This window comes from Cyprinus carpio, chromosome A15 (assembly GCF_018340385.1).
Source record: "Cyprinus carpio isolate SPL01 chromosome A15, ASM1834038v1, whole genome shotgun sequence".
Lineage (NCBI taxonomy): Eukaryota > Metazoa > Chordata > Actinopteri > Cypriniformes > Cyprinidae > Cyprinus > Cyprinus carpio.
Window position 1 is genome coordinate 24634672 of NC_056586.1, and position 13289 is coordinate 24647960.

The following is a 13289-nucleotide window of genomic DNA, read 5'->3' on the forward strand; positions in this document are numbered from 1 at the left end:
CAGAGTTAAAAGAAAAAAAAAAACTTTTTAAATATATATTTTTTATATATCTTAAATTGTATGTTATATATTTAAAATACATATTTTATATATAATAGTTTAATTTAATTTAAATATTTAATTTAATAATTTTTTTAAAAAAAGAATTACAATAATATGTTTATATATGAGCTAAAATAAATATTTTTATTATTTGTAATTATTAATTTAATAATATATATTATTCAATAAAATAATTTAAAATTATATATATATATATATATATAGATATATATAATATATATATATATATATATATATATACTACTAAAATAATTACATTAAATAATAAAGAAAGAATAATAAAATAATATTTATATAAAAAGAAAAAATAATATTTATTGAACTTATAATATTATTTTTTATTTGTTTTATTATTTTATATATAATATTGCAGTTAAATAAATTAATTAATATTTAAAAATAATAAAAATGATGTATTATTATAATAATAATAATAATAATATGTAATATAATAATACATGTATATAATATATACTATATATGTATAATAATATATGTATATATAATGTATAAATGTAAATCTTTTATTGTACTTTTTATTATTATCTTAATTATTATTTTAAATAACATATTATTTATATATTATATTATTTAAATTATTTAAAATAAAAATAATAAATTATATTTTAGAAATAATATTTTTTATTTGTTTATTCATTCATACATTCTATTCTATTCTATTCTATTCTATTCTATTCTATTCTATTCTATTCTATTCCAGTATGTAAATATGCAGTTCATTTAATCTTACTCATCACTATTGTGTGTTTTGAAAGGGTTTTCTGTGTGTTTGTGATGTAAGAGTGAAGTATTTGAGTGAGAGAGACAGAAGGTTAGTTAGTTAGTTGGTTAGTTAGATGTATAGTGTGTGATGTGGTCAGATGTGTGATTTTATTTAGTGTTTGTTTGTGAATGAGAGTCCCGTGATACACTGCTTATAATGTTCGTGTGTGATTTACAGTTATGGATCCGCAACACATTTGTAAATCAAAGCCAGTACTGTTTATTTTATCGATATTTACATCCGGAGCCTCCCTGACTCATGCGTTTTTCTGTGAACTTTAATTAATACAGTTTATGATTTCCTGAGGTTAATCTTGAATGAACACCGCAGCAGTTCCTGAGCTGATCAGACACATTAAACCAACTCCTCATATGATAATCCTTTGTGTTTTTCTGCTGTATGCAGTTCTTTGTGGATATATTTATGTATTGCAATAATATTTTATTTGCATTTATGTATCTGGCAAACGTTTCTATTTAAGCACTTATAGTATATTCAAAGTATGCATATTCTATTCTATTCTATTCTATGTTTTTCAGTCTGTTGCTGTGGATGAATAAATCTGCAAAAATTTAAAATAAATTAAATTAAATTAATAAAGAAATAAATGACTTGTTAAAATAAATACAACACATTTGTATTTAAATTAAATGTAGTTATTAATTTATTAATTTATTTTTATTTATTGTTATATTTATTGTGTTTGTTTATTTATTTATTTATTATTTTTGGAGGTTTGGTCCTCAATTGTTTTTGGTTTAGTTTAATGATTATAAAAAAAATAAATGCATTTTTGATTTAGTGTGTGCATTACTTATTTTTCATTAGTTATTTTCTTTATTCATTTTTAACTTTCTTTTTCCATATCTTTAACTTCTGTATTTATTCCCATATTTATTCATTAATTTATTACTTTGGCATGTTTTTGAATATTTCCTGGTTCAGGCTGCCGTCTGTTGCGCTGTTTTTGTGGTGTAATGCTGCCATCTAGCGGCTGATGTCAGTACTCCGCCTGACTCTTATGTGCGGCGCCCCCTGCTGGCCACCGTGGTACACGCGCGCTGCGTCAGCACTATATACCTTTATAGACACTTTACTTCGCTGTTAATGCTTTTAACGAGTAAAACCCTGGCGAGTTTAAAACCACGAGCGAGAAGGGTGACCTTGCTCTTCATCTTCAGATTGATGCGACGTGAGTTTTGTTTACAAAAACAACAAACGTGAACGCGCACGTTCACATCCTTCATTGCGGCATCACTGCACTGACAGCTTTTCGGCAGCAGGTGTCGCCGTTTAGTAGTATAAAATATAAATATTTTATTAAAAAACATTTCAGCACAAAGTATTTAAAAAAACGTAATCATAAAAGGAGAATAAATAATTTATATATTATTATTAAATTATTATTGAAATTATTGTTGAATTATGTTAAATATATGATTACTATAATGTAATAAATCTGTTTTTAATAAATATTTTATAGTATTTATCAATATTTTTATAACATTTTTAATCTACAAGAGAAAATGTATTTTTAAAAAAAATATATATTTATTAAATCATATATATATATATATATATCTATATATATATATATATATATTATATAATAAATTATTAATAATGTATTAAATTATATATTTAATTACAAATTATGTCAGCTCAGAAAACATAATTGCAAAAGGATAATATATAAAATGAGTAGATATGTTTGTATTTATATGTATAATAAATCAAACTATAAAAAAAAAATATAAAAAAAACTGCAATAGAAAAATAAAATCAAAATAAAACATAAAAAGAAAATATAACTTAAAAATAATTACAAAAATATTTCAGCTAAAAGTGCTTTAAAAGCATAAAACTAGTTATATTTACGTATTATATTTGTGTGCTGTAAAAAGTTGTATATTTAAAAAACAGAAAAAAATCATTATTAATGCAATTAAAATGCAATTACACAGAAATGCGAGAGCAGAAAATGTAATTTATAATAAATTACAATAAATAAATATTAAAAATTTTCAGCTTTAAATATATAATTACAAAAGCTAAATATTTAAAATATAAATATGCTATAATAATTCTAAGTATATTTAAAAAAAATATATTAATTATTATTCAAATGTGATCTACAAAAAGCAAGAGGTGAAAATTAAAATTTTATTTTTAGAATTTATAATATAAAACAGTGTTATGTAGTGCAGTGAAAAAAAAAAAAAAAATCTGACAGCATCTGTAGCACCTGGAACACAGGCATGTGAGAGCATTGCTTCAGATGAAGCGTGAACACTGCAGGTGAGAGGCGTGAGTCTTCAGCAGTTCCTCTGGAGAAGTTTTGCTTGACGAGCAGAAAAGCGTCTCATGCAGACATCTCTCATTAGCTCGGAGCTGTTTGAGAATAAACCAGCTGCTAATTTTAGCCGGACGTGAGAGGATTTAGTTTGCATTTCCAGCAGCATCAAGACGAACACATCAGCTTTTAAAGCCTCTGCTGCTGAAGAGAAGAAAGGCTTCGTGTAAAGCCTCTCCGTGAATCTGCTCCTCTGTGATTTTAGAATTATCCTTCAGAAAGTTAAACCTCCAGGAAACTGATTAGTCACAGAGTTACGACACTGACAGCATCATTTCAGCAAAACTTCAACTTAAATAACTCCAACCAAACCAAGTAGCCTACCATGAGTTATAATGTTTTACTTAAGAACTGTTCAAAACTTTTTTTTTTTAAGTCTGTGGAGGTTAAATATATGTATCGCCTTCACATATAGTTTAAGTACTGTTCAAAAGGTTTGGGGTCAGTAAGATTTTTTTTTAATTAATTTTTTTATTTATCAAGGATGCATGAATTTGATCAAAAGTGACAGTACAGACATAATGTTACGAAATATTTCTATTTCAAATAAAATGCTGTTTTGTTGGACTTTCTATTCATCAAAGAATCCTGAATAATGGAGTAATGATGCTGAAAACACATTGCATTATAAGTTTATATATAAATATGTTCACATAGAAAACAGTTATTTTAATGTACGATAACTGTAAGTTGTAATAATCGTTATAATTCAGTGAGAAGTCTACACTACAACTTTAATAACGATAAGGACACGGAAGAACGATTTCATTGGAATCACTCTCAGAATGATTTTTCCCAGCTAATGAATGACAAAAACTATTTCTTTGAGAATAAGGGAAGTTCACAGCACAATTATGATGATAATGACACTGGAATCACTCTCAGAAGTTTATTTTGTTTGTTTGTTTTCTCAGCTGAGAATGATTATAATATTGACAGCCAATCAGTATCCCCCTGGCGTCAAATATCTCTCGGTGTGAACTCGACAAAAAATATTTCTATAACTGTGCAAATATTGAACATTATTTGCCTTCGACAACGTTTGGCCGACAGCGACGCTGTAGATGATGAGGTTTTGGAACAGATCATAAGTTCTGTGCATTTGTGCCGAATGCAGAAGAAAAGCTGAAACCAGACCAGAGTTCAATCCTGTTTTTTATTTATTTATTTTTATTATATTTTCCTCCTGTGGCAGGTTTAATGTTTTATTCAGAACTCTTTACACAATGAACGTGTTCAGAATTAAGGTGCAAACACAAAAGAACTTCCAGGTCAGCAGAAGATCATTTCAGCATGGCAATAATCAGAACATCTTCTATGAAACAAACAGGCAGGCATCTTTAGTAGCTCGGTTCGTGACCTCGTTTTCTCTCTCGTATCCCTAGCGGGACCCCTGACCTTTGACCTCCCTCTCAGATGCTGGTGCAGCTCCACTAATGGAAGACTTGTCATGAACCCAGCTGATTGGCCTTTCCATCGACGGATCTGACCAATGAACAGGTCGATCACATTTAAAGGGGAAGGCGCTTGGACTCAAGTAACCAATCAGAAACGCGCTGAGCTGAGCAGTGTTCAAAATGTCATCCCAGCATACTAATCTCACCACGTATGCAGTATATAGTATGCATACCGTGCACAGTATGCAGTGGCAAGAGCTAAGACATTTACCTAAAGCTGAGCGGCTTCTTTATACAGTACAGATCGCTTCAAAGCAGTAATAACAGCAACGGAACAGTGTTAATGTTGCATCAGTTATGTAACCAATTCGATCTCAGGAGACAATAGTGTCATTATTTAGCAACGCTAATTCAGTTTAGTTCAATAAGTGTCAAACTTGCAAAGTTCAAGTAGAGCGCTATCCCACAATGCAATGCATTCGACCTTTTGATTTACAGGACTACACTTGTTCCTCGTTATTTTAATGGATGATTAAACATGCAAAACAACAGCATTCATTTCAGACATCTGCTGAATTAGACATGCAACACAGTGAAAACATCTAGTACTCTACTGTATCAAGTGCACCGTTTCACATACTGTTCGTATGGAGTGTATACTGCGCAGTAAGCAGTGCGCTAGGACTCCATTCTGAACACAGCCTGCGTGTTAATGAGGAGCGATTAAAAAAAAACACTGCGTGAAGGAAAGCCGGGGCAGTCTATTCTCTGGTTTAAAGTGGTTTAGTCCAGTTTAGTCACTCGGAGGGCAGTATGTGCTTTTGGCAGGATAAAAAACCCCAATCTCTCGGTTTCAAAACGGGCGTGGGGTGAAATAAAAGCAGGCGCTTCCGTTTACTGAATGCAGAATCTCAGACTGTGACATCATTGTCTTGATGACATCACCGTCCCTCTGTGCGATTCTCAGTACACTCAAAACCGCGCGGGAAAATGTTTTGTCCTCGCTCTTTTGAAATAAAAAGAGTTTGAATATTCGTAACATTCGCTGCGCCATTTATTGGCTCAGAAATCATCACGATTATGACATCACACCATATGCTCATTAACATAGTTGACACCAGCATGCTGATGTTCACCAATCATAACAGTGCATTTAGATATACAAGTCTTAAAGGTACAGCAGCAAGCATGTTTCAGAGACACTTTTTAACGCTGAGGGGATTTAAATTAATTAATGTGACACATTTCATACAGTGAATAAGAATCCAGTTCCAGTCAGAGCCTATACGCAGAGCGATTCCTAAACCCTCCGGCCAATCAGAGAGCAGAATGCATAAGCCCCTCCCCCCACACCCAGAATAAAAAAAACAGAGCAATGATTGGGGGACACAACTGATGAGAACATTCGATATTAATGAGGTGAGCGACGTATAGCGGTGAGTGAAAGTGCTTTTAGCATTCATAAATCAACGTGTGATCATCGAACATGGCTTTAAAGCTCAGACTCCCGAAAGAAAACACCCTCCACGAGCACATGACGCCAACAGACTCTTGCCAGACTTTGCATAAAATGTAAAATCATGTCCTGATTTTTCAGATACTCCTTAAATATTTTCACAGGCAAGAATTCAGCTTTTTTTTTTATGTGTTTTTTTTTTTTTTCATGTTACTTTGTTAATTTTTGTTTTGTTTGATGCTTGTCGATGCTGAAGTTGCTGTTGTTTGTTCGGGTGTAAGAAAGCATTCAGCTCCAGGGGTCACCGTGTGTGTGTGTGTATGTGTGTGTACATTTACAGGTCGGTGTGTGTGTGTGTGTGTGGCTATGAGCCTTCATGATCGGTAGAGTCCTGGTTCAACTCTTTCCTGGTGCCCATGGTGGGAGTTCCTGAGTTTTTCCTGGACCGCTGCTTCTCGTCAATATCATGCAGCGACGGCTCCTTATACATACACACTGAGACACAAATACACACAGGACATCATTATTAAACAGCGGGTGGTTTGCAACTAGTGAGGCATTAATACAGTGCAGTCCAAACATCTCAGAATTTGCATTATTGTCTAATTCAGTTTTTTACCAGTTACCAGTGTTTAGGTGAAAAATCTGCATGATCTTTTTCAAAGTTGTCTAATTGCCAGTGTATGTGTATATATATATATATATATATATATATATATATATATATATATATATATATATATATACATACACAATATGTGAACAGAATTGATCATATGCACATGTATTTGCGTGTAGTTCTGGGGGATGTAGATAAAAAAAAACATAAAATATATTTTATCTATATATTTTTTAATATAATATACAAAATATTCAATTTGATTGAATGTACTTTAATATATTTCCTATAAAATTGTACCTACACACACTCATATCTATATATATCTGTAGAATATTATTAAAAAAGACTGGCAAATATTGAAAAAAAATTTCTCTCAATCTTTCTCTTTCTATATTATATTTCAATGAAATAGCTAATGATGTGAAATAGATTTGAAATGTTTAAAAAAAAAAGTAAAATACAGTAAAAATCTGGTTAAAATAATCGGTTTATGATTTCCACATTTAATTCACACAATTGATGCAAAAAAGGAATATTTATATTATTTCAGCTTTATTCATAGGTAACTATTTTAATCTACATGGCCTACATATTGTACTAAAACACTTTAAAGCAATTAAAATGCCACACAAAGAACATTTCCTTATGATGACAAATTAATTCAGTGTTAATTTTGAACTGATTTATTAAAACAAACAGTTTGAAAGAACTATTTCATCTAAGCATCTAAAGTCACAGCACAAGTCTACTCTTTAAATGGTCAGCAAAATAATAATGAATTTACTGTAAATATTTCATACATCACCCAGCCCTACTTATGCATGTGTGTGTACGTGTACGTGTGTGTGTGAGTATGAGTGTGTGTGTGTGTGTGTGTGTGTGTGTGTGTGTGTGTGTGTGTGTGTGTGTGTGTGTGTCCTCACCTTCAATGGGTCTGGGCACAAAGTGTGAGCACGGTTTAGTTTTCTTGACCCGGTTTCCCTTCATGATGGTTCCTTCCTTATTGAGTCCGAGGAACCAGGCGCGTCCGCTCTCATGCTGGCGGTACATCGTGGACGAGTAGATCACATAATAATTCTCAAACACACTCTCCTTAAACTTACACTCCGCTGTGAATGTATCCTACAGACAGACAGAAACAAAGAGAGATCGAGAGAGATGTTAAAACACGGTTACAGCTCTCAGGTGTGCGTGTGTGTGTGTGTGTCTTTATAGAGTATTTGTCCCAGTTTCTTTATAAAGTCTTTGGCATGCACAGGTGGAGAGGGTGGAGACGGCCGTCAACCAGAGCAGAAACCACCTCGGGTGAACACACACACACACACACACATTTGACACAATTAATGTTTTGTATATATTTCATACAGTGGAGTATAAAAACCTGAGACCACCAGTGAAAATGCATTTATTTTGCATAGGAAATTTAACCTGTTCTAATAAATAAATCACTAAATATTTTCTGTTTTTTATTTTTTGGAAAAGTGTGTAAAAAATTGTGTTTTATGACCGGTGGGATACTGTGTATACTGAATGAAAATATTCCTGCAGTCATCAGAATTTGTCTAAATCTCAGCCCAGCTATTTTAAACTGTTCGATCACATTCTAGGCTTACTATTATACATAAAAACCCTTATACAACACTGATAGGAATACTGAGATAAAAGACAAAAAATACAACCTTCAACGTATTTTAAAATTGCTACTTTACTGAAACATGTATCATAAAATATTAGTGCTACCAGTATTACAACATTTATATTGTAACTTATTTATTATTGCTTTACCTAACCATGTGACACTGCACAAATTTAATTGAGAGCCTTTATTTTTTCCATATTTGCAGGAAATGCACTGAAACACCAGTCAGTAATATTTTAGAGCTTTATAAATGAAAACCTTTTTTACAGTCACCATTGTGACCCCTTCATTACAAATTATTTTGGCAGAATAACAATGTGAGTGAAAAATGAAACCAAAAAAATGCATATAATTTGCGAATGTGCATCTTGTAGGCCTACTTTAAAAAAAGCAAGAAAAACACTTATATTTGATTAATCACTAAATTCTGAAATATTTATTTTGCTTTACATCATAATAGAGTGTTTCAGTCGTAATGACTAATTCACCGTGGGTTCACCATGAATTTTTTTCCAATTTATAACATTTATATTTGAATTTATAAGAATTAAAAATGTTTTTATATATTTACCACAACACTTGAGTAAAACAAGGCTTGTGCTAAATATAAAATTCAAGATACTTATGCATTTTGCTATGCAACGTAAATTACACATCCATCCTGAAAATGAGAACTATGAAGTAATTATGTTTATTTTTAAAAATGCATGTACATACGAGCATTATTACACTTCCATATATGAAATACGTATGTGAAAACATGCATGAAATCTATAAAAAAAATTGGAACAATTTCATATATTCACAAGTGCAATCCATTTTTGGACTTATATGTCATGTACATGTATATTTGTCTTGTTAATAATATATAAGTAAATAAAAAAGATAAACATGCATTTAAAAATGTAGATTTTTGTATAAACAGTATGTTGTTGTTAAAGCTGCATATAAATAAAATACATATTGTTGACATATGGTTGCTGCATATAATACCATACAAAAATCATTGTATAGATATTATTATAAATATACCCAGAGAATGTACTTTATATTTTGCCTTACAAGTAACATATATGGCAATATCACTCTTAATATAGGTCAATATATGTCATATATTACATGTATCACAAAACGTCTTGTTAAAGTCGTAAAATTTATGACAGGCCTTGTTTTACTCATGAACTTAAAAAAAATCCATTATAAAAAGCCATGGGAAGATCTCAACCCAAGGTGAATTAGTCTTTGTTTTGATGTCGCGGCTGCAGCACTTTATGGTTTTATTTTCAAATCTGTATGCTAAAACTTTGTTTATTTCCAGGTATTTGTTCATTTCTCACATTTTCAATGCGGTCTCAAACTTTTGAACCCTACTGTATATTACACACACACACACACACACACACACACACACACACACACACACACAGAAGGAAGATGTGCGCTCTTTGCCATCTCAGCATCTCATAGCACTTTAGAAGATTAAACATCACCACTAAATAACCGGTAGATAACCTCTCACACACACAACCCTGATCTACAACATCTGCTGAACACACTCAGTAAAACACAAATTACAACAACACCAATCGTGTGTTTACAAATCAATGGAAGGCAATTCACAAATATAAAACATAAAACTATCAATAATTTAAAAAATCAGTAAAAACATGAAAATTATATTGTAAAACAAATTATATTTGATTGAAGTTATCAAACAGTAATGTGGGTGTTCACCTAGAAAAGATGAGTAATGTATATGAATCATAATACGTTTACATATCAATTTAACATTTACAAAACAAAAACGATTTAATGACTAATGAACGATTTCATTTTGTGAAACTTGCATTCATTTGTGAATTTCAAAAAAACATCACCCCATGCCAAATTACACAGATATCTAAAAAATAAATGTATATACATATATATATATATATATATATATATATATATATATAATATATATATATATATATATATATACATATATATATCACAAAAAATGTTGTGCATACAGTTACAAGCACTGCTGAATTCTTCATAAAACTCAACATCACAGCTGCATTATTACCTCAGTTGTACATTCATTTTCAATCAATCGTCAATTATTTCTTGCAAACACACATACACACTTCATTACAACACTCACAAACACACACACCCAGACAAAGAAACACACACACACACACACACATCGACTGTCACACTTTGGCAGAAGTTCATTATCACACTAAAACGGAGTTAATTAACACTTTCTCACCCCAAAGATAGAACAACATCCAGAACAGCTGATCTTGACACACACACAGACATGTGTAATGTTACATAACACCAAACATAATATGCATTTCTATAAGTTCTGTATATTTAAATTCTGTACAATTAATTTAAATATGGTAAAAAAAAAAAATCAAATGGAACTGAGAGTACAAGACTCTAATTTACTTTAAATATTTAATAAATCAACAGAAAATGTGCAGAACTTTGTAAAATGACAGTAAGTTGAATTATGAATCAATCTGGGTTTTGTGTCAGTTTGCATTTAGCACAATTTATTACAATTCAATATGAACAAACTTCACTTTGTTTTCTCCCATATTTTGTGTTGATGTTGACATAAAATCTGTGCAATTCTGTGGAGCAACTTTAAACATGGATAAAAAAACGCTGAGAGTACAAGACTTTAATTGCTGAAAGCATCATCAAATTACATGAAATGTTTAATAATTGAATAGAAAAAGTGGCAGAATTTGTAAAATGACAGCTATTTGAATTCAGACCCCCTTTGTTTCATGTAGGCCTGGCTGGTGCTAAAATTGTTTTGCAACGGAGATTTTAAATGTCATTTTTACTTACAGTTGTGTCATGAGATTTAAAGTCCTTTCACACTCTTCACAGCAAACTGACATCTGTGTGTGTGTGTGTGTGTGTGTGTGTGTGTGTGTGTGCATCTAAAGACACTGGTACACTGCTTGCTCTCTTTGTGAATCAATGTAGTTCAGGAGCTACACTTGAAATTTTAATAGAACAAGTCAGTGAATTATGAATGTAGACGGGAGCAGAGACTCGCTCTCTCCGTCACAAGACTGCTGCTTCCAGAACCTTCTCGCTGTTGTGTTTTAGACTACATGAGAGAAAGCTAGCGTTGCACTCCTTCTTTTAACTTGTATTTTCCGCACCGAACACATCCAGAAATGTAAAAGCTCAACACCACAAAAAAAAAACAGGAGCATCACTACAAACACAAACCAAGTCTGCTGAAGACGAAGGCAAAATTTGAACCATTTTTCATTATGTACATTCAGTATTTTCAATTTCCAACATTTCTCTCAATTAACAAAAACAAAATCAAATATTTAATATTAATGCAAGACAAAAATAGTCAACTTGTTGTTTTTACTGACTCTTTCCACTAACGTTCTGTTCAGATATTTCACCTTTAGTACAAATAGTATATTACTTAAGTTTCCTTTTTGTATTGCATCTATTGATATTTATACTGTGTAAACAAGATGCCATTTGTTTACAGTATCTGCCAATATAGCCTCTATCTTTTTATTCGTGTAAATATGGAGGACAAAACATGCAAAAATTAAAATAAACAAATAATTGTACAAATAAATAACTAAATAAATATATAAATAAATATATGTGGGAATGAATATAACAATAAATAAATTAAAGAAGTTTAAAATAATAAAAATAAAGTAAAATATAAATACAGAAAACAATAAAGGAAAAATAAGTAAGTTTATTTGATTTAACTAAACATTAATTGTATTTATTTTAAGTCATTTCTTTATTTATTTTCCTATTGGTACATTTAAATAATTAATTATTATTATTTTAATTTTTGCAGGTTTGGTCCTCCAAATGAAAATAGCTGTTGGCATACATTTAAATTTCAATCATTTTATTTATCAATAATATTGAAGCTCTGACCTGCAATAAATCCAGTTAAACACAAACACAAACAGCACCTCCTCACACACACAATATATTAACACACATAATATGACACACTTCAACCTGTAAAAACACACAACATCACAACCGTAACACAATGACAGTGTGTCCTGCTTTCCAAAACACACACACACATACACACACACACACACACAACAAAATATAAACACACTACATCAAAATTGCATATAATAGTACATACCCTGACAAACGCTACAGAGAAAAGAAACAGAACAGATTGCATGATCACATGAAAAGCTGTGGATTTTAGATAGAACAGACATCAGATGTGAGGCGTGTTTTCTTACCGAGGAGTAGAGGAAACCCTCTCCATTCATGGCCACGTAGAGTCCGGCCTTCACGCCCTGTATGGCCACGACCCGCAAACCCACCGGGATCAGGTTAAACAGAGCTGAAACACAGCAACAGCGACATCTCACTCTTTTAGTGCTCAGGACACTTACTGGAGCTCCTAGTTATGTTCCTGCTACGGTCAGTTTTCTCTCTAAATGTTCTCCTCTGTGCGCCAATCAGAATTGAAGTTAGAATTCCTTTTAAATTAATGAATTTGCACTGAGGTAGCAAAAAGTATGCCGAATTACAATTCAAATTTAAATATAACAAAGCTAAATTAAAATTAATTGAAATTTAAAAAATCAGATAGGACTATAGACAGAATGATAGAACAATAGATGGAACGATGGATGGATGGATGGATAGATGGATGGATGGATGGATAGATAGATGGATAGATGGATGGATAGATAGATGGATGGATGGATGGATGGATGGATGGATGGATAGATAGATAGAAAACAGAATCCAAAATGACATTCAAATTTGAAAGTAACAAAGCAAAATTTAAATTTGAAATTCAACAAATTCAGATAGAACAATAAAATGATAGATAAAACAAAAGATAGAATGACAGAACGAGATGGATGGATGGATGGACAGATGGATAGAAAACAGAATCCAAAATTACATTCAAATTTGAATATAACAGCAA

At 31.3% G+C, this 13289-nt stretch overlaps 1 protein-coding gene across 4 annotated transcripts in view; it reads right to left on the bottom strand.

Moving 5' to 3' along the window:
- Nucleotides 1-4342: 4342 nt before the first annotated feature.
- Nucleotides 4343-13289, bottom strand: part of LOC109104178 (fibroblast growth factor 12) — a 39136-nt gene continuing 30189 nt past the window's right edge. For all 4 annotated transcript variants that reach the window (XM_042771833.1, XM_042771831.1, XM_042771832.1 and 1 more), the window contains exons 3-5: nucleotides 12589-12692; nucleotides 7599-7797; nucleotides 4343-6548 (exon numbers count right to left, since the gene is read on the bottom strand). In XM_042771833.1, coding sequence (XP_042627767.1) covers nucleotides 6418-6548; nucleotides 7599-7797; nucleotides 12589-12692 — 434 coding nt within the window. In that variant the 3' untranslated portion in view covers nucleotides 4343-6417. The remainder of the gene's footprint in view (nucleotides 6549-7598; nucleotides 7798-12588; nucleotides 12693-13289) is intronic.